The sequence below is a fragment of the Stegostoma tigrinum genome, chromosome 14, assembly GCF_030684315.1.
Source record: "Stegostoma tigrinum isolate sSteTig4 chromosome 14, sSteTig4.hap1, whole genome shotgun sequence".
In the NCBI taxonomy this organism is placed as follows: domain Eukaryota; kingdom Metazoa; phylum Chordata; class Chondrichthyes; order Orectolobiformes; family Stegostomatidae; genus Stegostoma; species Stegostoma tigrinum.
Genome location: NC_081367.1, coordinates 53,178,705 through 53,204,671, shown reverse-complemented (window position 1 = coordinate 53,204,671; position 25,967 = coordinate 53,178,705). Strand labels below are relative to the sequence as shown.

The 25,967-nt window shown below is 42.8% G+C and overlaps 1 protein-coding gene across 1 annotated transcript; it reads right to left on the bottom strand.

Annotated features, from left to right (window-relative positions):
- Positions 1–586: 586 nt before the first annotated feature.
- On the bottom strand, positions 587–20,881 carry LOC132210490 (apolipoprotein D-like). Its single transcript, XM_059650828.1, has 8 exons — positions 20,829–20,881; positions 20,195–20,216; positions 19,189–19,318; positions 16,946–17,085; positions 11,048–11,178; positions 7,703–7,791; positions 3,972–3,998; positions 587–1,745 (listed from the first exon to the last, which is right to left on the bottom strand). The coding sequence occupies exons 1-8, from the start codon at positions 20,879–20,881 to the stop codon at positions 1,519–1,521; spliced, it is 819 nt and encodes a 272-aa protein (XP_059506811.1). The 3' UTR covers positions 587–1,518.
- Between the last annotated feature and the right edge of the window lie 5,086 nt (positions 20,882–25,967).

Sequence of the window (25,967 nt, the reverse complement as noted above, 5' to 3'; positions counted from 1 at the left end):
GATTCCAGACCAATAACAAAGTAGTTGCAAAATTGAATTGACTGGGAAAAGAGATTATAGTCCCACACGAATTTGGAAGATGAACAGCAATGTGGTTAACTATTAACTGCCCTCTGAAATGGCTTATGTGTAAAAGAGCAATCAGGAAAGAGTAACAAATGTCAGTGGTTGCCTTTACTCCTTAATGGCAAGCATTTAACCATTCAACTTATTGCCAGGTAAATTGACCTTGGCTGTGGTGGATTGCTAGGTCACTAGGTTTATATAACAATCAACAATGGTTCAATGGTCACCATTCATCAAGCATTTAATTGTGGATTTTAATAAATGAATTCAAACTTCAGCAACTTTGAACCACATGCCTATAGCATTAGCCTTGACGTCTGGCTTACTGCTCCACTGACACTTTCTCTAGGACACTGTCACCCATACACCCAATGGAAGATTAAAGATGATAGGGAAAGGGATTATGAATGAGTCCAAGATTTACACACTTACACAAATTTGAAGCATTGTAACCATGCAGGCTAAGTGTACACACCCAAATCAAATGGATAGCATCGAGATGAAGATGAGAAGAGACATATTATTTTAGTTTTTCATTTTTATTGCTAAAGAAAGCACTTAGCATAACAGATTATAATACTATTGTAGTCCACAAAGCCAAATAACTGTGCCAAGCCAAAACTAATCTAAGAGTTCTAGGTATTGTATATTATTTGATTAAATAACATAAGAACAGCAAAGAAATAGTAGGAGGCCAAACAAAGAGTGACATTAAAGGCATTGAGCTAGAAATCATATCTTCTGCTTATTTACTGCCAGTCTGTGATTTTTTCTAACAAATGCAATGATGGGGAGCAGAAAATATGGAGTGAAATGTAACAAGCAGAAAACTTTGGCCAATGAGTACAAAACTGGGCCCCAAGGGGGTGACCTCTTTCATGTTCATTAGCACTAATTAGTCAGTGTCTCTGCTTAGACCAAATGTTTGGAGCATGAAGTGTAATCCCACTTGTCTGTAATTTTAAGATAACAAAAAGTGTGAAGCTGGATGAACACAACAGGCCAAGCAGCATCTCAGGAGCACAAAAGCTGACGTTTTGGGCCTAGACCATCTGATGAAGGTCTAGGCCCGAAACGTCAGCTTCCTGAGATGCTACTTGGCCTGCTGTGTTCATCCAGCTTCACACTTTGTTATCTTGGATTCTCCAGCATCTGCAGTTCCCATTATGCCTGTAATTTTAAGTTGTATTTATTATTATTTAGTGATGGCCCGGTCAAGATTTCGTCATTGATTTGAATTTCAGTGGGGGTAGATATTGACAACTGGAGGTGTTTCTTCAAACTCTTGCACTTCTGATGTAGATAACTTAATTCACAGTCCATCACAGCAACTCCAGCAGATATTGTATAACTTCAGTTATGCTAATTCCAGTGTAAATTACAATGGAGTAAACTAAAAACAGGTGCATTTTGATGCAGACTCAACTGTTTTGTATGTGTTCTGATCAGCACTTATATGCAATCTTCTTGATTAATTTTCACAAAATCTTCAGTATTAATGTTATATTTATTCAGGATATCATGCAGGTATTTTGTGGTATTTGCTGGCAGCTGTCGTTCTCTTGAAAAAATCCAGGCATACGGGGTGTGTGCTATGCCAAGGAAAGAAACACAAGAGAATACCAGCGAGTAACCTGTATAGTCAGTGTCTATCACCCAGTAATCAAAACCTCTCTTGTCTGCAATAAAAGGAAAAAGAGCACAGAACATTAATCTATGATGAAGCAAGCAGGTTTTTTTGTTTGTTGGCTCACTATTTAATCAAACTAAGTGCAGTATTTGGAAACGAAATTCAGACAAACTAGAACACAGCATTTCCAACAGTGACATATGAGAAATATCTCCGCTAGCTGATCGTGGACTATCCCAGTGCTGTCAGACTGCTGGCACATTGCCCTTGGTAGACTGGCACGACACCTTTGGTCTTACAGAACTTATGCCCTCTTGTCTTAAACACACCTATCATGGTGAAAAGATTCTCATGATCTACTCTGCCTATGCCTCTCATAATTTTGTATTCTTCAGTCAGATCACTCCCTCAGCCTCCTCTTCACGAAGGACAATGATCCAGCCAATCCAATCTCTCCTCATAACAGAGCTTTTCCATCCAGTAACATCTTGAGGAATCTTCTCTGTGCCCTCTCCAGTGCAATCACATCAGCCACTTGTATATCAAACAAATCAGCGCACGGTATTCCATCTGTGCCTACCCAATGTTTTATGAAGTTGAACCATGTATTCCTTGCTCCTACATTGTACATCCCAGCTAATGAAGTCTATCATCACATATGCCTTCTTCAATGCGCTGTCAACTTTGCTGACACCTGCTGGAATCTATGATTTGTACACCAAGGTATCTTTGTTCTTCAGCATTCCTGAAGAACCGACCATTCATTGTGCAAATCCTTCCCTTATTACATCTCCCAAAATGCATCACCTCACACTTAAGAATTAAACTTCATCGGCCATTGCTTTGCCAATTATCAAGTGATCAATATCAGACTGTAGCCTGAGAACATTCACCTTATGATCAACAGCACCACCAATCTGAGTCATCTCCAAACTTACTAATTATACTTTCAACATGCACATCTGACTCTTTATCGTGCACAATGAACAGCAAGGGTCCCAGCAACAATCCCTGTAATATTATCACTGGTCACAGGCTTCCAGTCATGAAAACAACCCCCCACCATCACCCCTATGCCTTCTATCTGCAAGCTAGTTTGCCAAATTTCCGTGGATCCCATGGGCTCTTACCTTTTGGGCCAGCCTTCCATGTGGGATCTTGTCAAAGGCCTTATTTTGGTTTTTGTAGACCACATCAGTTACTCTACCCACATCAATATATTGAGTCACCTTTTCAAAAACCTCAATTAAAGCTGTCAGACAGGAGCTGACTTAATTCTTACTACTGTAAGTGCATATAGTTAGTTTGCCAAATTGCCTGTTTTCACACCGCAGGGATTCTATTCTATTCTTTTCATTCCATTCTATCCAGTGAGCACAGATCTACACTAATAATGTCACAATGTCAAATAAAACCTTCAATCAATATCACTAATCAATCAGAGGCAAACTAAGTCAATACTAGAGTTCACAGGCCTTGGAGCTTTTTAATTTCAGAATAAAGAATCTGAGTGTTGCTGTTAAAGGACACATTTTGTCAAAGCTTTCTGCCTTACACTTACCGGACATTAACAAGAACACCAACATGAAGAGGATTAAGACTGATTTCTGTTCGAGAAGACAATGCTGACTGCTTGACAAGTAGACATTGCCACTAAAATGTACCAATCAGTGCTGTCTTCTCATGCAGCATACAATGTTGTTCCCCTTCATGACAATATTCTAATGAATGTCCTGACGACTACACCTTAAAAATTTTTGATAAAATGTGTCTTTTTTCAGTAATATTCTAAATCTGTATTACTAAATGACTATTCAAGAGTCTCATGGCATTTTTGCCCACTGAGAAAAACCTCCCGAAAAGGCCTCTGGTTTTGTACACTGCTTCATCCTGTGGTGTCAGTGATCCTGCACACACTACACTTGTATTAATCCTTAATGACTGTTGTTACACAAGTAATGTTCCATTGCTGGGAATGTCACAGAACATATTTCATGTCAGTTATTAGCTAGCAGCAGAGTTTTGTTTTCAGGAAGTTTATTTTCTCAGTAAAGACTCAATATCAATTTACATGATTGGAAATTTAGATGGAAATTATTTGTTAGCTTTATCCCCAACAAATGATGATGCCAAACACAAAACTTAAAAAAAATTAATCACTGCCAACAGTAGTCAAAACACTGAACATTGCATTACATTCCCAAATATGACCAGATTTTGTTTATTACTATGTAACGTACTTATTTATCGAGGAGTTATATATTTTAATACATACCTATTGGGTCTTGCCCTAGGTGTTGATCTGTTGATTTAAGAAAATAAAAATTAATCACAAGGTACAGACATTGTATTAATCTCAAAGCAGAACAAAATGGAAGTTTGCACTTTACTACTTTACAACAGCAACTTGTCCAACCATTCTGTTAGCCTATCTATCATCTGTTGTGAGCAATTTGTATCATTTTCACATTTTGATACGCCTTCAAAATTTCATAATATCGGCAAATTTTGAAATTTCCCTCCATTCCAAGATCCAAGTTATTTTTTCACAACAAAGAAAGCGTGGTGGTACTAACACTGGCTCACACGAAACTCTGCTATCTGTTCTTCCAGTCTGGAAAAATAACCATTCGTCAAAACTTGCCATCTTGTTAAATGCTCTTTAAACACAAAAACACCTTTATAAAAAAAGTCTGTAACCTCAAAGAATAAAACCCTCTTTTCAAACAAAATATTGTTTCTCCAGTTAATGATCCAATCAATCAATATTGAAAGTGGAAAGCTACAATATTCCACAAAGGATGAGGCAGCAGTGTTATGGTATTGTCAATTGTGTAGATCCATTATCTGTGGAGAAAAGTTCGAATCCCACCATTGTAGCTGGTGGAATTCAAACTCAATTTGTAAGTCTTGAATATAAAATAATTGACACCCCCTCCCTTCAACTATTTAGTTTACAGCCCTAATATTGCACTTCGCCAGGATTCTGGTCACAGCATGATTCAGGTTGAGCCCACCCCATTGGAACAGCTGGGTGCCAATATCCCATGAATTCAAATCTATTTCTCCCACACTAATCTTTGAGCCATGCATTTTCTTTTTCAATCTTATCAATCCTATGCCAATTAGCTCATGAGTCAGGAGACCCTTGCCTTGTACAGTTTTATCAAAACATCCCTATTTATATCTTCCATTCCTATAAAATAAAAGCCAATATTCTGTTTGCCTTTCCTATTACTGTTGGAATTAGATCCTAGTTTTGTGTGATTTATGCATGAGGACTCCAAAATCCTTCTCTGTTATAACTGTCCACAGCCTTTCCCCATTTAAGTAATATTCAACTTTTCCCTGCCAAAGTGCATAACGTCATATTTTCAGAATTTATATTCCTTCTGTCATGTTTCTGTCTATTCACTTGACCAATCCATACCCCTCTTTATACTCCTTTTGTCATCCTCACGACTTAATAGTAAACCATGTATGTGTCGCCTGCAAATTTGGCAATAGTATGTGTACTTCTAACATACAGGTCTTAAATACATATTGGTAATAATTGTGGCACAAATCCTGTAGCACTTTGGAGAGGTGATGGTCTACTGGTATGATGGTTGGACTGTTAATCCAGAGATCCAGATAACATTCTGGAGACCTGGGTTTGAATCTTGCCATGGCAGATTGTGAAATTTGAATTCGATAAAAATATCTGGAATTAAGAATCTAATGATGACCATGAATCATTGTCGATTATCAGAAAAACCCACCTGGTTCACCAATGTCCTTAATGCCATCCTTACCTGGCCTGGCCTACTTGTGACTCCAGAACCACAGCAACGTGTTTAACACTAAACTGCCCTCTGGTAATAAATGCTGTCTAGCCAGCGATGAGTTCATCCCATTAATAAAAAAACTCCACTCAATACAGTTGTCATTCCTGAAAATGCCCCCTTTATCCCAATACTCTGTCTTCTATTAGTGAGCTAATTCTTTATCCATGATAATATTCTACCCTCAAGGCACTTACAGTATGAAATAGTCTTATGTGCAGTATCTTATCAAATGCCTTTACAGAAATCCAAATATATCGCATCCACTGTATAGGCTTTAAGTAACCCCCTTGTTAATTAAATCCTATTCATTTTCCTAGCATTCTTTTTCTCTCATGATTGTTTTGTGTTTATTTCCTGCCACTATGATATTTGTTTGCTTGATTATTTGGTATTTTGTGAAATGCTATTACTGTCTTTTGTTGTGCAGACTGACAGAAAATGTTTCTTCTGCCATTCCCTGTGTCTCTTTGTTATTTCTTGGCCTAGTCCTTTGAGGGACCCGTGTTCACAGGGTCTAGGCCCGAAACATCAGCCTTCCTGCTCCTCTGATCCTGCATGGCCTGCTGTGTTCATCCAGCTCTACACCTTGTTATCTCTGTGTTCACATTGTCCTCTCTTTTCTTTTATATAAAAATAATCTTTTATTGTCCATTTTTAAATACTTGCTTGTTTGCTCTCATGTTTATTTTCTTCTTCTTTTTGTTATTGGTTATCTTTTTTAGCTTTTAAAACTTCCCAGACCCTCTGGTTTGTCACTAATCTTCGCAGCATTATAGGTTCTATTTGCAATTTACTTTTCTTAACTTCCTTGTTTAGCATTGTTAGTTGAACCCTTTACTAGAATCCTTCTATCTGATTAGAAAGTACCTTCACTGTGAATCTGAATGATCTTTTTAAATGCCTGCCATTAATCTTCAACCATCTTTTCTGCTGAACTCTTTTGCCAGTCCCCTGCAAACAACTCTGCCCTCATCCTTATGTAATTATCTCTACTGAAATTTTGCACAGTTGGTTCTGACCCTGGTTTCTCACTCTCAAATGGTATGGTAAATTCTACCATGTTGTGGTCACTGTTCCTTGGGGGATCTTTTACACTGGGATCCATGATTCCAGGTTGAATCCACAACATAAGATTCTAAGAAACTGTTGTGAAAACAGTCCATCTTTGCCAATTAGATTTTCCCAAATTACATGAAGATTGAAGTCACCCAGGATCAATGGACTGCCTTTTTATATGCCCTCATATCCTGATTTATTTGCTGCCTATATTTATGCTAGCAACATTTAAGAGGCATTTGGACAGACACATGAAAAGGCAGAGAATAAAGGGATGTGGACCATATGCAGGCAGTTGGGATTAGTTTAGAATGCCATCATAGTCAGCACAGACAAGGTGGGCCAAAGGGCCTGTTCCTGTGCTCTATTGTTCTATGTTCTACCGGTCTCTATTAAGTGGCCTTTAATCTATTCCCCCCAATACCACCTTCCTCTTGTTATTTTCTACCACCACGCATATGGATTCTACATCATCCAATGCCAGGCCATTTCTTGCTATCATATATATTTCAGCTTGTACTAACAAAGCTTCCTCTTTCTAATCATGTCTTCATAAGTACCATGAAGTCATACCCATCAACTCCTATTGTGCTGTTAATTCATTCAATTTGTTATCAATACCGTGTACTTTCAAGTAAAGAGCCATTAATTTTGGTGGGATTTTTTTGTCAATTTTCCCCCTTTGATCTTATTTGCTTGTTTGTTCTGCCCATTCCTATGCCACTCCTAGTATAAAAATAGTTGCCTGCAATGCTGTCATATACTTTTGCTTTGTAAGCGAACATATCTTCTCTCCTGAACCCTTCCCCCTCTGATAAATTAAAAACCCTCCAAACCCACAACTTCTACCAATTAGAATGACAAGGGCAGCAGATACAAGGGAAAACCATCACTGCAATTTCAGTTTCAGGACACACACTATTCCAACTTCGAACAATATCAAAATTTCTTCACTGCCACTTGGTAAAAACCCTGGAACGCTCCTACTGACAGTACAATGGGTCTATCTACACCACATGAGTCATTCAAGAAGACAGTTTACTACCACATTGACTAGAACAAATAGAGGTGGGCAATAAATGCTGAGCAACGCTCTTGAAAGGTAAATAATATAAGAAGTTACCAAGCCTGTAGATGAGTTTTGCTTGATCTTTGTTTGTCTTTGGAGGTGGAAGTAATTCTGCACTGAGTACAGACACTGCATCATTCTCCCTGCAAAATGTAGACAGGTTTTGTATATATAAAGACAAACGGCGTACTTCCACTTTGTCATGAGTTCATCTGAGGTAAAGAAATGGTATTGATAGGACAGACTCACCTCTTTGAGACAGATTTCCAGTGGGACGATCTCCAATATGTCCCTTCATAACAACCACAACATACATCAGAAAGACTCTTTCATTTCACACAATTATCTGTCTCTGGACTCTTGACGTTCTAGCAACCAGACATCTAAATTTTACCTCAGGATGCATTAATTGTAAAGGTCAAGGGGTTATGATAAGTTTAAATTAAAAAACTTATTCCCACAAACCACAATATAATATTGGGATCGATGATAGGACAAATATCAATCATTTTAATATGGCTAACTATGATGCTCCCCAATATATGGCAGATACGGTTAACTATGATGCTGCCTGATATATGGCAATACAGAAATAAAGAAAGGTTTGATACACTGGGCCTTCTTCAGAACAATGCACTTCACAGAAAAATATGCAAGGTATGTTTTAAAAATGGAGGCGTTGGGACAGAGTAAATGGAGACAGACCATTTCTAGTGTTGATGGTCATGTACAGTGAACAAGATTCTGAGGAAACCATCAAATGTCCAACAAAAAAAGCTTAAACTTTTACACACTTTATTGTGTGCCTGTGGAATCACTTCCAGGTTTAAAGTTAAGAGAATACTTGGGATTACATTTGATAAATAAACTAAAACAGTTAAATAAGTGGGTAAACATGATTAGAACCTTTTGCTCAGCTGGAGGGTGAACATCAAAGTGACCAGGTTAGGCTGAAAAGTCTGATTCCATTTGTAACTTCTGTGAATTTCCAAATGGGACTCCAGCTTATTTTCCTGGGTTCATTTCATATGAGGGAAACCACTCCATCTGAGGAAATGTGAGCAGTGCTGCAGTGAAGGTTTCACAACAAACCAGGGGTGGTAGGAAAGTGGTGTCCCCTGAAGATCAGAACAGATTGTTCCACTACAGGTCTCAATAGAGACCGAGATCTTCAGCTGCAAGGTCTAGGCCTGACAGAGAAGCAGAGGTGGCCAATGCAAATCTCTTTTCCTCCTTTCAAGGAGTCCAGGGCATTTACTTTATTTTCCAGTCTGTTCTGTGATCTTTCGCTTGGCAGTCCGAAGATCCAAGGTGGACATGAGGGAAGTCTGGGGGTGGGGGGGGGGGGGGGGGGGGGGAGAGAGTCCCTCCCTCTCCACAATTTGGATTGTGACAGGCAAAGGAGGAGTCTCCAATGGCAGCTCCAATGACATTTAACCGAATCAGGAATGTCACCTTTGAACAGTCAATTTTGATTCAATAACAAGATTTTTGATTATCTGGCGAGTCAAGGATTACGGCTTGCAAACAGGAAAGTGGAGCTGAGGCTACAATGAGATGAGTCATGATCTTATTGAATAATGAAGCAGGACTGAAGGTGCAGATGGCCTACTCTTGATACTATTCCTATATGTGTATCTAAGTTGTGGAAACCACTGGCTGAACTCTCAAAAGCAAATAAGCTGGAGTCATTTCATACGTTAGAGAAGAAAAGAAATATGAAATATTGGGAGGAAGAGATGGTTCATGACTCAATAACATTACCCCAGCCTCCCTGGTCACAAACAACCTTAATGTGAGACTGTTGCCCCTTGGTGGAAGGGGTAAAACCCATTTGCAAAAAAACTTAACGGGTGGACATCGGCATGTCAGGGCTTTTTCAGACAAAGATCAAGCAACTTAGAGAGGAATAGAAGGTGAATGGGGACAGAATGTGGTGGTTTCATTTTGGAGTGGTACCACATATGAGCACAGGGTATTCCCAAAGCAGGCATCTCTCATCATTTTAGCCTTTTCACCAGTGTTAGTGAAAGTGTGGTTTGTCCACATTCCCCCAACCACCTTTGGCAAACGCCTTATGCTATGGGTAGTGTAACATTCCAGACAATTGGCTTGCAGCAAACTCATTTATTCTAAAAATGTTTTCCTTTTGCCCATGCCTAATTCTATTTGCATTTTAACATCAGTTTTTCAACATCATGCTACATTTGAAGCATTCGCAGATTGGTAGCAGTCTTGATTTGCTAATGTTAACATTTTTGTCAATTATGTCTTTCAATGAGGCTGCAGCCTCCATTTACACTCATGTTCTTTTTAGCCACAGGCAGCTGGGCTTTCAAGGCCATAAGTACCCCTGAAACTTAAAAGAAGCAGGGCTTGCTCAGCTCATAGGGCTGGTGCTTTGGCAACACTGCTTGCAGGCAAGTTGGAGTGTCCCATAATCAGTCTGTCTTCTATATCACTCCCTGATGCCCTCAAACATCATCTGTTCCCCTGGACCTGCATCATTGGTACTGCCAAACTACTATTTGATCCCTCACTACCCTCCTCACAATCAAGACCCCTATGCCCTTTTTCACACCCTTTACTGAAAGATCTCCTGCCAGTCAATCAGGCAGATTTAGGGATTGGAACTGCAGAGACTCTAGACTCATGTCACCTTTCAACAACAGTTTAAATAAATGGCTGAAAGAATTAGAAACAAATCGGAATTAAGATGGCTGCATGTGTGGTGGATAAACTCCCACATAGATTGGGTATCAGGGATCACTTGGTAGGATCATCATTTACTGGGATTAGTATCGAGTGATGTTCCAAAGAAAGCTGCTCTCATGGCAGCCACAGTGAAGTACAGGCCAGTTAAAAAATGCCAATTTATCTACACCTGTAACAGGAAGATCAGGCTGTTGCAGCAGACACAGCAGCAGCAGCACTGTACAGTCCCAGTTTGTTGTCACAGATATTCCTACATCTTCTTAATCTTTCCCTTTAGCAATCTGGAAGAAAACCTTTCAGAGTGCAATTAAGCCCTCAGTTGGGTGAAGCAAATGATGTTCTCTGTTCAGTTTTCTGTAGCTCAATCATTTCAAAATTGTTCAATTTTTGCACCCATAAGCCATTCCTACATTTGACACTGTTCCAAATTTTCAATGCTCTAATCAATGCAGGAGCTCATGGTGATCAGTTTGATGTGTCACACTGTCCTTTGGAAAGCCACAGTTATGCCCTATACTCCAGCTCCCAAAATAGATTTTGCTGTCCCTTTATTTGGAGTATAATGGTAGTTAAATATCAATGAGGAGGTCATGGCAATCATTTTGGTATCTCGCATGTACAGGCAGAATGCACACAAACCTGCATACATACATACACACTCACTCCATTTACAGTAGAACTTACTTAATCATCCAAGTGAGAAGCTCATATATCTCTCTAAACCCATTGGAAGCTTTGGATATTGTTTCAGAAATACATCTGCGTTCTCCAGTGATATTGTAAAGTCGTTCGATTTCATACCACGTTCCCATATACTGTTAAATAAAACAAATGGATTCGCTTATTAATTGTATGTGTATATAATTCATTGAGGCTCAAATGCTGTAGATGGGAATGAAATCAGGACTTACAACACAACAAATCAAAATATCTTCACAAGATCACCACGAAGTTAAACACTCCTCTGGTGGTATGTGGCATCAATCTGTAAACATGATTCTCCATGCATCAGTGACCAAATCTAGATTCCTCAGAGACAACACAGTGTGGAGCTGAAGGAACACAGCAGGCCAGGCAGCATCAGAGGAGCAGGAAAATTGATGTTTTGGGTTGGGACCCTCAACTTTCCTGTTCTCTGATGCTGCTTAGCCTGCTGTGTTCCTCCAGCTCCACACTGTGTTATCTCTAACTCCTACATCTGCAATTCTTGCTATCTCCTCAGACGTATCAATTCTTTTTGAAGACAAGCATGCATTTAGTGCTCCCTATATTCCTCCTGAGAGATAGTTGCAAAGTTTTGTAAGCAGAAAAGTGCAAGTAGATTTTGATTTCATTTATTTATTGTTGCATGTATTTTGTTACAAAACACAGTGAAGAGTGTTGCAGAGTGCCGCTGCTCTCTGGGGGGGATCTTAAAACACAGAAAAATAAACAAAAACATAGAACATAAAGGCAGAAAAATAAAGAAATGAAGAAAATGTGCTCAAATTTACAGTCCTCCTTGTTAAGTGCTCCAGCACGGACTGTGGGCCTGGTGGCCTGGTTACAGTCCCTTCGCCACGCTGTTGGAATGAAATTCGCCACCTTCAGCGCTATCTCACTTCCATCAATGCCATCACTATGATGAATCATTGCTGGGCCTCACCAATGTACATGCACCAATACCACACACCAGTATCTGCAATAATACAGAACATCATGTTGTTTGGATCAAAAGACAGGAATCTTTCAATCAAGGAGAAAATTAGCATTGCTTAGGGATCTACTGGCTTCCATTTTTAAGGGATTTCAATCACTGATCAGAGCTTAAATACACAGGATAACATCCAAACAAGAGTGGACAGTTTATACTTTGGGTGATAATCTTTTGTCAAATTGTCAGAGGGAGACAGAAACACCGTTATATGAACAAATCAAAATGAGGAACAATACAGAAAACAATAGATCTAGAATACAGGTACTTTAATGATACAGCAGTTGTTTTATAAACAAACTGTTATTGGATTCAGCCACACTGAGCCCTGCCGCATCTTCACCATCCCCCCAGACCTCCCACTGACTGAGGACGAACGGTCAGTCCTTAGCAAGGGGCTCACCTTTGTCCCCCTACAACCACACATCAACGAATACCAGTCACGGTTGGACATAGAACAGTTTTTCCGCCGACTTCGCCTCCATGCCTACTTCTTCAACCGGGAACCCAACCCTCCTTCCACTGACCCCTTCACCCGCTTCCAACACAAGTCCTCCTCCTGGACACCACCCCCAGGCCTCCTACCCTCCCTCGACCTCTTCATCTCCAACTGCCGTCGAGACATTAACCGCCTCAACCTCTCCACCCCTCTCACCCACTCCAACCTCTCCCCCGCAGAACGGGCAGCCCTCCGCTCCCTCCGCTCCAACCCCAACCTCACCATCAAACCCGCAGACAAGGGTGGCACAGTGGTAGTATGGCGCACTGACCTCTACATCGCCGAGGCCAGACACCAACTCTCCGACACCACCTCCTCGATCATGACCCCACATCCGAGCACCAAACCATCATTTCCAACACCATTCACGACCTCATCACCACAGGGGACCTCCCACCCACAGCCTCCAACCTCATTGTTCCCCAACCCCGCACGGCCCGTTTCTATCTTCTTCCCAAAATCCACAAACCTGCCTGCCCTGGTCGACCCATCGTCTCAGCCTGCTCCTGCCCCACCGAACTCATCTCCACCTATCTGGACTCCATTTTCTCCCCTTTGGTCCAGGAACTCCCCACCTACGTCCGTGACACCACCCACGCCCTCCACCTCCTCCAGGACTTCCAATTCCCTGGCCCCCAACACCTCATATTCACCATGGACGTCCAGTCCCTGTACACCTGCATTCCGCATGGAGATGGCCTCAAGGCCCTCCGCTTCTTCCTGTCCGGCAGGCCTGACCAGTCCCCCTCCACCGACACTCTCATCCGCCTAGCTGAACTCGTCCTCACACTCAACAACTTCTCTTTTGACTCCTCCCACTTCCTACAGGATAAGGGGGTGGCCATGGGCACCCGCATGGGCCCCAGCTATGCCTGCCTCTTTGTAGGTTACGTGGAACAGTCCCTCTTCCGCACCTACACAGGCCCCAAACCCCACCTCTTCCTCCGGTACATTGATGACTGTATCGGCGCCGCCTCTTGCTCCCCAGAGGAGCTCGAACAGTTCATCCACTTCACCAACACCTTCCACCCCAACCTTCAGTTCACCTGGGCCATCTCCAGCACATCCCTCACCTTCCTGGACCTCTCAGTCTCCATCTCAGGCAACCAGCTTGTAACTGATGTCCATTTCAAGCCCACCGACTCCCACAGCTACCTGGAATACACCTCCTCCCACCCACCCTCCTGCAAAAATTCCATCCCCTATTCCCAATTCCTCCGCCTCCGCCGCATCTGCTCCCACGATCAGACATTCCACTCCCGCACATCCCAGATGTCCAAGTTCTTTAAGGACCGCAACTTTCCCCCCACAGTGATCGAGAACGCCCTTGACCACGTCTCCCGTATTTCCCGCGACACATCCCTCACACCCCGCCACCACCACAACCGCCCCAAGAGGATCCCCCTCGTTCTCACACACCACCCTACCAACCTCCGGATACGATGCATTATCCTCCGACACTTCCGCCATTTACAATCCGACCCCACCACCCAAGACATTTTTCCATCCCCTCCCCTGTCAGCTTTCCGGAGAGACCACTCTCTCCGTGACTCCCTTGTTCGCTCCACACTGCCCTCCAACCCCAACACACCCGGCACCTTCCCCTGCAACCGCAGGAAATGCTACACTTGTCCCCACACCTCCTCCCTCACCCCCATCCCAGGCCCCAAGATGACATTCCACATTAAGCAGAGGTTCACCTGCACATCTGCCAATGTGGTATACTGCATCCACTGTACCCGGTGCGGCTTCCTCTACATTGGGGAAACCAAGCGGAGGCTTGGGGACCGCTTTGCAGAACACCTCCGCTCAGTTCGCAACAAACAACTGCACCTCCCAGTCGCAAACCATTTCCACTCCCCATCCCATTCTCTAGATGACATGTCCATCATGGGCCTCCTGCACTGCCACAATGATGCCACCCGAAGGTTGCAGGAACAGCAACTCATATTCCGCCTGGGAACCCTGCAGCCATATGGTATCAATGTGGACTTCACCAGTTTCAAAATCTCCCCTTCCCCTACTGCATCCCTAAACCAGCCCAGTTCGTCCCCTCCCCCCACTGCACCACACAACCAGCCCAGCTCTTCCCCCCCACCCACTGCATCCCAAACCCAGTCCAACCTGTCTCTGCCTCCCTAACCGGTTCTACCTCTCACCCATCCCTTCCTCCCACCCCAAGCCGCACCCCCATCTACCTACTAACCTCATCCCACCTCCTTGACCTGTCCGTCTTCCCTGGACTGACCTATCCCCTCCCTACCTCCCCACCTATCTTCTTTACTCTCCATCTTCGGTCCGCCTCCCCCTCTCTCCCTATTTATTCCAGTTCCCTCGCCACATCCCCCTCTCTGATGAAGGGTCTAGGCCTGAAACGTCAGCTTTTGTGCTCCTGAGATGCTGCTTGGCCTGCTGTGTTCATCCAGCCTCACATTGTATTATCTTGTTATTGGATTTAATAGCCTTTGAATTGATGTTAAAATCTTGCCACATTTTTTCTGTAATAAGTTGTTAAATGACATTAAAAATCAAAGGTAAATGAAACAGTTGTCAAGCAAGGAAATGTCATTGGATATTATTAGGTTGACATGATAAAGGGCAAGGAAAGAGGAGGACCCAACAAGAAAAGAAGAGAAGAGGACCTGGAGACGGGCTCCAGCACATAAAAGAACAGGAGAGAAGAACAAGAGTCATATTTGTTTCAAAATGTTAGCTCTGATTTTCTCTCCACAGATGCTGCCAGAACTGCTGAGTTTGTCCAGCACTTTCAGTTTTTATTTCAGATCTCCAGCGTCACAACACTTTGTTTTTACTGGGAGAGAGCAGGACCTGGATCCTGCCCTGGTGTGACCAGATTAGTCTGTCTTCCACTGAGTGGACTGGCCATACTCTGATTTAAAAAATCAAAGTTGGGCACAGAAAAGCAGGTATTTAATTGGGTGCTGAATAGTTTTTCACTCGTTGTTATGCTATTTTTCTAATCAACAGTGGTGTCACCCCCTCCTAGGCCTCAGTTGATACCAGCTCTCCACCCTGGTGGCCCATCCCAGGTGACCCACTCTCTGTCCAGATAGCCTCTCCCTGCAGTCCTCCTCTATCCCTTTGACCTCATTCTGCAAGTCCAAGGAGAGACTGAAGAGAAGGCTAAATTGTGCTCAGAACTGGAGTACACCCCAAAATAAAATCCCCACAACTAAGTCTTTTTTTAAATAAAGCTGGAAGAATAATGCTCCATAAAAAATAATTCAATCATTAAAAATCATTTCGAATAACTCCCTGAATAAAACACACAACCAATAAATTTCTCAAAATAAAAAGCACACAATAAAATCTCACCAATTAAAAACTCCCAAGTAACTCTCTTAAATGAATCATAAGGTCAGAAGTGTGGATGTTTGCCTATGACTGAGAAATGTTCAGCATCATTTGCAAATCCTCAGATATTGAAACAGTCCATTTCCAAATGCAACAAGATCTGGACAAGTCTTGAGCCTGGGCAGACAAGTGGGAAGTAACATTCACACTGCACAAATGCCAGGCAATAACCGTCTCCAATAAGAAATAACCATTGGCCTTTGATATTCAATGATGACACCATCTCTGAATTCATGAGCGGGTTACCATTGACCAGAAACCCAACTGGTCTTGCCATATAAATACAATGCCCACAAGAGCAGGTCAGAGATTGGGACTACTGCAATGAGTAACTCACCTTCTCACACCCCAAAGCCTGTCTACCATTTACAAGGCACAGATCAGGAATCTAATGGAATACTCCCCATTTTCCTGGATGAATTCAGCTTCAACATATATTGATATTTAGGCAATTTATCTTAATGGACATTCGACTGAAATAAATTAATATATTAGCTGCAAAATTTTCTGCAACTAGATCACGACACACATTCACTGTAATTATCAGAAAGTACATGTTGAGACAAAGAAATAACATTGTGGACAAATGTTAACCCTTCATCAGAAATTTCAGAAGAATTATCATTGACCTGAGAGGTTTACTCTATTTTTCTTCACAGATGTTACCTAACATGCTGCATATTTCCAGAAATTTCTGCTTTATTACTGGATTCAGTGGCCATTTCCCATTCTCAATAAGGGACCACACTCAAAGAAATATGTGTTGGAGGACCAACACTCATGCATTTTAAACCCTGTTTGTACTGAATAAGAAACCATGTCGGTTGGGATGTTGGAACATAAACAGATGTTGCTGAAAATCTCTGTGGCTAAAGTTGAGCAGATGGTGTGAAAATCCACTGCACTGTCCAATCACTTCTGGAAAGCATACTTTATGGATCCTGTAGCATCTGCAAAAATTACTTCTTTACACAGAATGGAATTGCCAGGCAACTAAAGAGTTCACAGGACAAACCTGATCGAGACTAAAATTCTTTTGCAGTTCCACATGTTCACATCTACCCCAGTTGATTGCTTTAACTCTTTTGGCTAAACAAATGGAAGTGATCATCAGCGACAGTACCAGCCCCCGCATGGTAGCAGCTTGAGAGGAATCTGAAACACAAAAGAGATTTCTGAGCCACATACACTCAAAAATTTTTAAAAACTCACAAAAACATAAGTCGTTCATTTAATTTTATGGAGGCAACAGTTTTATCTGCACATTCTCGATCGAGCGTGTTAGCTCAATCAGTTGGCTGGATCCAGGATAGAGTGATACCAACAGCGTAGGTTCAATTCTCACTGTTGCTGAAGTTACCATGAAGGACTCACCTTCACCACCTCAGCCTTCACCTGTGATGTGGTGACCTTCAAGTTAAAGCACTACGACCAGCCATCCCATACCGAGAGAGCAATCCTCTGGGAACTTCACTTAGAGGTACACGAAGATTTTTTTTTTCTTTAAAAATGCATGCTATCCCATCAGAAAGAACTTTAACTGAACAGTCCACACCAAGGTGTAAGCCCCGAAAATTCTTGCACAAAATGCTTCTCTATTTCTGTCATTTCTTAAACTGACCTTCCTTACAAAGCCGGTAATCATTCTCGATTTCCAAAATCAAACCATGGCAACCCAGTGGATTCTTCTTTCACTTTGACAAAAGAATATTCGGCAAAATACATTATTTTTAAAACCCTCGTTTATGTATCACAGTTGACATTCACCAAATACCAACCTAACAAGTCTCAATTAGCAGAGCCAATTGCAAATATTCCATGTGAAAGTCCGTGCTGGATGGATGGATGATTGCATTAGCTTGGTGTGGTACTGCACTTGTTTGTCCGGAAATTTTATTTCCCTGAAATGTCAATTGTTTGCGAACAGACACTTCTCAATTTGGGTCTATCCAAGGAGTTGCTCGTTGTTGCGATCCGGCTTGGAAGCACTGATGTTGGTATTCACGTTGTCTTATACGCATCAGTGAAGTGCTAACAACCAGAGCGCTACACTGTACTTAAAGAGCTTCGCGCATTCTAAACACACAGACTTCGTTGATGCAGGTAAATTGTTAAAATTCTGTTTCATTAAGCATTCATCGATTGTAAATCATTGAATGATTTTCTCTAATGAAGGGTCTAGGCCCGAAACGTCAGCTTTTGTGCTCCTGAGATGCTGCTTGGCCTGCTGTGTTCATCCAGCTTCACATTTTATTATCTTGGATTCTCCAGCATCTGCAGTTCCCATTATCTCTCACACTGTGCTTTGTTCATCGCATCCCAAAGAAAATCCCTGCCAAAAGGTAAACTTCTTTCCAGTGAAAAAAGGCCTTTACTCTCTTGGACAGCGTGTCAAAACAAACCGGGTCCGGAGGGAACTCCACTCAGCTCGGGTACAGCTCGGGCCTCCCCCTGTACAAACCGGCTCGATTCGATTCAGCGAGCTACCACCAAACAGCAACCGAACTCGGTCCGTCTCTCTTCATTCAGGAACCTGCTGTAGCCGCTTCAAAGGAGCACGGACCCAATACCATCCCCCCCCCCCCCCCCGCCCCGCTCTCTCCCCCCAGTCTGTCCAAAGCAGAGTTCCTGGTGTCCCAGTCCAGTCCAATGATTGAACCCCCGAACGTCCCCAAATGCACTGATGCTCGCCCCGTTTAGCAGCAATCTCCTGATTGTATTCAAAATGTACCGACCATTGCACAAATGGAGCATCTTTTAGTAGCGACAGGAGCGGTGTTCCCAAAGCTCCTCGTTATTATCACAGAATTATTCACGTGTAGGAGAGGGCTATTCGGGCCATCGCCACCGCACTCCAGTCCAGTTCCATTACCTAATCCTGGCCTGTTATTTACCCCGGACCTAACCCGGCTCTAATAACTAATTGGGCACCTTTATCCAGTCCGGTTCTGGTATCTAGTCCGGTCCTAATCTCCAGTCCGGTCCGAATATACAATCCGGACCTGTTATCCAGACCCGCCCTGTTGTCCAGACCCGTCCTGTTGTCCAGACCCGTCCTGTTGTCCAGACCCGTCCTGCCAATCCTGCCCTAACTCGCTGAGCGAAATAAGAAATTTTCCCTTCACATCGCTTGCTTCGTTGCAGAGCATTTTACTTCGCCTTTCTCCCCTCTAAGATTCTTACAACAACTCTTTTCTCTTTAAGTAACCCCCTCTCCTCCCCCTCCCTTTTCAGGTGATACAATTCCCAGCAGCTTACCCAGAGCAACGTGGAGAGTGAGCCGCGCCGAACACCAGAGCCGCTGAGTGCCAGTATCTGCTGAGTAAACGTATAGCCAGTGCTTATATTGGCGAGTCCGCGCTAACCATACAACCACGAGATCACTTACCTAACAAGGAGAGTGAGATTCCGAGCCATTTCCCCCGAGGGCAGCTCCGCACTGAATTATAAAGCAGCTAATGGAACCCGATTATCAAATATCCCGTCAGTTCCACTGCCCGTGCGCTCGGTATCATCGTTTTAACGAATCCTGCCAACTATACGAAATACATCTATAGATTGTTTTCTGTTCGCCTTGTTAGCCCAGGTTGCGGTGCGGGGCTGCTAGATCTTTGCTTCCATGAAGAGGGAATATTGTTTTTACAGGAGCTTGTCATACATGTCGCAAACCTTTCAAACAAATGACTGGGAAATACAGAAACCGTTCTCCCAACACCAGCGGAATTCCCCAAATAACAGTCTGCGGCTCACGAATTCGTGTGTTTTCAGTGGTATTGGTTTGATTTTAATTTGATTTATTGTTGTCACACGATTGGGTTACGCGCTGACCGGACAAACCATACCTGACTCAAGTGCATCAGTGTAATAGAACAGAATGCAGAACATGGAGATCCAGCTACAAAGCACCAGGCTACAGGAGCGTTTAAGGAGCTGGGATGCAGCTGAACTCAACAGTGACTTGACACTTGAAAGACTGGACCGCTGACAGTACGCACATCGCTATCTTCCTCGCTACATCATTAAAGTATCATGTCCTCATCTCAGGAAAGGAGTTAAAACCCAAAAGCTATCCCTTTGAAACAAAAATATTATGGAAATTAGTGCAAAAGCTCAGGAGGTCTGGCAGCATCTGTGGAGAGAAATATCTATCTCTGACCATTAACTCTGATTTCTCTCCACAGATGCTGCCAGACCGGCTGAACTTTACCAGTAATCTCTATTTCTGTTTCTGATTTACACCATCCACAGTTCTTTCAATTTATACCTGATTCTGCTCTGTGCCATTGCTAAGAACAAGAAAAGTCAAATCCACTTAGCCATGAAACCAGCTGGATTCCTCCCCAAATTTAGCTCTATCACATTACAAATTCTTAATTTCATTTAAACAAAAATCTCAGAGCTCATTTTGAGTAATCATGGTACTCTCTGGATGGTCATGATTTTAAAAAAACATTTTTAAGATCATTTGGGTTTTGGTGGGATGGAGAATATTTCTTGTCCATCCTTAGTTGCCCTTGATGAGGTGCGAATGAATGGCCTTTTTGAACCATTGTTGTCCTCTAGTGAAGGTAGTGCTGAAGATTGGCAGTTCTAGGATTATAAGGCAGAGATGATAAAATGGCAGCAACACATTTTCAACTCTGACTGATGTGTGGCTTGGAAAGGAACTTGGAGTTGGTGGTCTTTCTGTTTGCCTGCTTTCACTTGTTCTTCCATGTGATCGAGGTCACAGGCATGGAAGGTGCTGCCAAAGGAGCCTGGGTGAGTTGGTGCAGTGCATCTTGTAGATAAAGTGCACTGCTGCCATTGTGCATGAGTGGGGAAGGGAACGAATGATCAAGGTGGTGGATGTGTGATCAGTTATATGGACTGCTTTTCCTTGGATGGCGTTGACCTACCGGAATATCTCGGGAAGTGGACTCATTCTGGTCTGTGGGAAATAGTCCGGCATACTCCTGACTTGAGGTCTGCAAATGGTGGATTGGGTTTGTGGAATCAGGATGTAAGTCATTTGCAACAGAGTACGCAGTCTCTCACTTGCTCTTGTAGCCACAATATTGCCTGGTATGGTTCAGTTTCTGGTCACTGCTAGGTATTGCAAGTATCAAAGTGGGGAATCAGTTCTGTAAACTGAAATAAAGTTGCATAGAATTTTCGGCACAGAAACAAGTCACTGCCGTTGGCGGGACTAAAAAATCAACTGCTGGACTGGTGAATGGAAACAATGCAGATTCTCTGTACTTCTGAGCAAGTCCTTGTCATACCAAATGCTCCGATTTGAATCATAGAAACCCTGCAGTTCAAATGGAGGTCAGACAGTCCATTATGTCTGCACTGACCCTCTGAAGTGTGCACCAGCAACGACCAACCATCCTCCCCCCCTTACAACAGCTAACCATCTAGCCTGCAGAACATTGGACAGCACGGGATAATTGTCAATTTAGCCAACCCGCACATCTATGGAATTGGAGCACCCAGCGGCAACCCACGCAAGCACGGGGAGAACTTGCAAAGCTGCACACAGGCAGTTGTAGTTTTTCATGATGACAGTTGGGAATAGCATGGAATACATTGCCCACCGGTTCACTTTTTTTGTTCTATACAGAAATATTTCAATGGGGCTTATCCCTAAAAGAGTCATGCACATTGATCATTTACTATAATTCAACTGACACTGACTAACAAAAGGATTATTTCCATTTCTTTATATATTCCAGAAACAGCAAGAGTAAGTTTCATGCTCTTCCCGTCAACAAAACAAACCTCCTTCTCCATAGCTCCAGGTGCAGCATACTATGCGAATACTCAGGGGATAGAGCAGAAATGTGTCAACAGAAATATTACTTTCCACATGAAATGTTCTTTGAGGGAGCATCGCCCTTTAGTTTCTTAACCTATATATACTTCACCTTTGCTTTTCGTTTTCCCACATCATTAATAATCTAACCTTTCATCAATCTTCTCCCAATTATACCATTTAAGCAATCAGTGGACTGTGTATATAAACATCCATTCGAGGAGAAACAGGCCACTCAGCCCCTCAAACCTGGTTGCCCAATTTTAATTAAGATCATGGCTGAATTGATTACTCCATGTTCCTGCCTAAGCCTGATCACTCTTCATCCTCCTGCTTACAAAGGGTCTACCTTAAAAAATTCAAACACTGCTTCTATCATCTTTTGAGGGAGATTTCCGAAGACTTATAAACGACTTGAAAAATATAGTCTCCTTATCTCTATCCTTAAGAGGGTAACCTCTTATTTCTTTCAAATCATGACCTCGTTTCTAAATCCTTTCCACGTCCACCTGTCAATGCCTTTCTTCCTCTTCTGAACTAAAGCGGACATAAGTCCCATCTGTCCAGCCTTTTCAAATAAGACATGCTAGCTAATCCAGACATTAGTCTCGTAAACTTTCTCTGAGCTGCTTCAAATTCATTGACGTCCTTCCTCATGTAAGGACACTGATACTGAGCACAGTATTCCAGATGTGATCTTATCAATGCTCCGTATAACGAAAGCATAACCTCCGTATTTTATGTTCAATACCCTTCACTGTAAACAAGAACATTTTCTTCGTTTTCTGGCTTGGTAAACTCTTGTGAATCAAGTACTTGGGCATTCACGTGCCGTACCACCTTTAAATGTTGCAATCGCACACCATGCTTTTTTAAAATTCTTTTAGCCGGATTGGAGGATTTCACACATTCCCATGGTAATAGGTTACATATTTTGACCAATGATTTTCCTTCTCAGTCAGTGGTAGAACTCTTCCCACTTTATGTCAGCTCGCAACATCGTGGCCAAGACGATTGGTTCATTGTGTGGAGATTCTTCGACAATAACTCAATTGTTACTGTTTTAATTTGCTGTGTGTCCGCTACACCCCTAAATTTTCATTAACAGAGATCTGTGTTTCAAAATCTTTATTCTAGCAAGCCCACAGAATAAAACGAATTGGGTGTCGATCTTTGATAATAAAATGTGAGGCTGGATGAACACAGCAGGCCAAGCAGCATCTCAGGAGCACAAAAGCTGACTTTCGGGCCTAGACCCTTCATCAGAGAGGGGGATGGGGTGAGGGTTCTGGAATAAATAGGGAAAGAGGGGGAGGTGGACCGAAGATGGAGAGAAAAGAAGATAGGTGGGGAGGTAGGGAGGGGATAGGTCAGCCCAGGGAAGATGGACAGGTCAAGGAGGTGGGATGTGGTTAGTAGGTAGATGGGGGTGCGGCTTGGGGTGGGAGGAAGGGATGGGTGAGAGGAAGAACAGGTTAGGGAGGCAGAGACAGGTTGGACTGGTTTTGGGATGCAGTGGGTGGAGGGGAAAAGCTGGGCTGGTTGTGTGGTGCAGAGGGGGGAGGGGACGAACTGGGCTGGTTTAGGGATGCAGTTGGGGAAGGGGAGATTTTGAAGCTGGTGAAGTCCACATTGATACCATTGGGCTGCAGGGTTCCCAAGCGGAATATGAGTTGCTGTTCCTGCAACCTTCGGGTGGCATCATTGTGGCACTGCAGGAGGCCCATGATGGACATGCCATCTAAAGAATGGGAGGGGGAGTGGAAGTGGTTTACGACTGGGAGGTGCAGTTGTTTGTTGCGAACTGAGCGGAGGTGTTCTGCAAAGCGGTCCCCAAGCCTCCGCTTGGTTTCCCCAATGTAGAGGAAGCCACACCGGGTACAGTGGATGCCTCTCTGATGAAGGGTCTAGGCCCGAAATGTCAGCTTTTGTGCTCCTGAGATGCTGCTTGGCCTGCTGTGTTCATCCAGCCTCACATTCTATTATCTTGGATTCTCCAGCATCTGCAGTTCCCATTATCTCTGGGTGTCGATCTTTGTAATGTCTCACCCAATTAAGGCGTTTTGGTGGACCATGATTAGCCAGTAATACGGCAAAAGTCATTGACACAAGATCTCCGTCCACAATGCACATACTGTCTTTCAGTCTATGACTGGCGAAAGAATACATAGAATTCTTTGAAGCATTACTTCAAGGTATGTCTGATAGAGCATTTATTTCAATGCCGGAAGTCTGACAGGGAGATAAGTTTAGGGCGTGGTTGGGATCATGGGACTGAGATATCATAGCTACTACAGAAACGTGGCTCAGGGAGATGCAGGACTGGAAGCTTAACGTTCCAGGGTTGGATGCTGTAGGAAGTATAGGAGTTGGGGACAGGGGACAGGGGGCAGGATTACAAGGCAGGAGTGTGAGTGAGGGTTTTGGTTATGGGTAACATTACGGTTGTACTAATATTCCTTGGAGAACATCCAGTGAAGTTAAGAGGGTAAAACTGAGAAATAGGAAAGGGATGACCACCTTAATGAGATTGAACTGTAGGCCCCTGATTAGTTAGCAGGAAATTAGGATGCCAATATGTAAGGAGATTTCAGCTATTTGTAAGAACTATATGATTGTAATGGTAAAGAATTTTAATTTTTCAAACATAGACTGGGACTGCCATAGTGTTAAGGGCTTGGATGGATAGAAAGTTGTTATGAATGTACAAGAAATGCTTCTTGTTCCATACATGGATATCCATACTAGAGAAGGAACAAGATTTCACCTCCTGTTGGGAAATAAGGCAGGACAAGCTATTGAAATGCCAGTGGAGGAGCACTTTGGAGCAAGGGACCATAATTCTATTAATTTTAAAACAGTCATGGAAAACATCTAAAAGTTAATATTCTAAATTCTAAATTGGAGTAGGACCAATTTTGATGGACCTAGGTAGGAACTTTCAAATTTGATTGGGAGAGACTAATCGCAGTTGAAGAATGGGAGGGCTTCAAAAATGAGACAAGTTGAGTAATAGTATGTTCCGGCTGGTAGATGTAGGGATGCTGGATGATGACAAAAATTAAAGCTCTGATCAGGAAAAAGGAAGATATATATGTCAGTTATTCACAGTTGGATTCAAGTGAATGACTAAAGGAGTATAGAGTAGTAGAAGTGTACTTAAGAGGGAAATCAGGCCAAAAGGGGACATGAGAGCTTTGGTAAGTAGGGTTAAGGAGAATCCAGAGAGTTTCTACAAACACATTAAGGGCAAATGAGTAACTAGAGAGAGAATAGGACCCCTTCAAGATTAACAAAGCCATCCATGTGTTGAACCACAGGACATGTGTGAGATACTAAGTGAAAACTTTGGGTCAGTATTTACTGTGGAGAAGGACATTGAAGCTAGGGAACTCGGGGAAATAAAGAGCCATGTTTTGAAACATGTCCTACAGTTGAAACAATACAGGAGAGGGCGTGCTGGAGGACTTAAAACGCATAAAGATAAATAAATCCCCATGATATGATCAGGTGTATCCCAGAATGTTGTGGGAAGCTAGGGAAGAAATTGCAGGGCTCCCTGCTGTGATTTTTGTCTCATCAACAGCTACAGGTGAGGTGCAGGAAGACTGGAGAGTGGCTAATGGGTTAAGAAATGTGGTAAGGAAACATTAGGGAACTAGAGCTGTGAGCCTGACATTAGTGGTGGGAAAGTTGTTGGACAGGATTCTGATGTACATTTGGAAAGGCAAGGACTGATTAGTAATAGGCAACATAGCTTTGTGTATGGGAAATCACATCTCACTTTTTGAATTAAGATTTTTGGTCATGAGCTGCCTTCGTTTATTGCTGTATTGCACCTGCTTTGGGAGACACATAAAGCTCTTATGGAGAAAATTCCAGGATTTTGACCCAGTGACAATAAAGGAATGGCAATATATTTCCAACTCAGGATGGTGAGTGGCTTGGGCTGGAATTTGCAGGTGGTGGTATTTCCACATACCTGCTACCCTTGTCCTTCCAGATGGAAGTGGTCGTGGGTTTTGGAAGATGCTGTCTGAGGATCTTTGGTGAATTTCTGCAATGCACCTTGTAGATTGGACACACTGCTGCAACTGAGTGTTGGTGGTGGAGGGAGTGAATGCTTGTGGATGTGGTGCCAATCAAGCGGGCTGCTTTGTCCTGATTGAAGTCAAGTTCAGTGTTTCTGGAGCGGCACGCAAGTGAGGAGTATTCCATCACACTCCTCATTTGTGACTTA

Coding starts and splice junctions, on each gene's coding strand:
- LOC132210490 (XM_059650828.1), bottom strand. CDS start 20,881: ATGCCGGACTATTTCCCACAGACCAGAATGAGTCCACTTCCCGAGATA. Junction 20,217..20,828: donor CCACTTCCCGAGATATTCCG/GTAGGTCAACGC, acceptor TCTTGTTCTTAG/CAATGGCACAGAGCAGAATC. Junction 17,086..19,188: donor CACTCTCCACGTTGCTCTGG/GTAAGCTGCTGG, acceptor TTTGTGTTTCAG/ATTCCTCTCAAGCTGCTACC.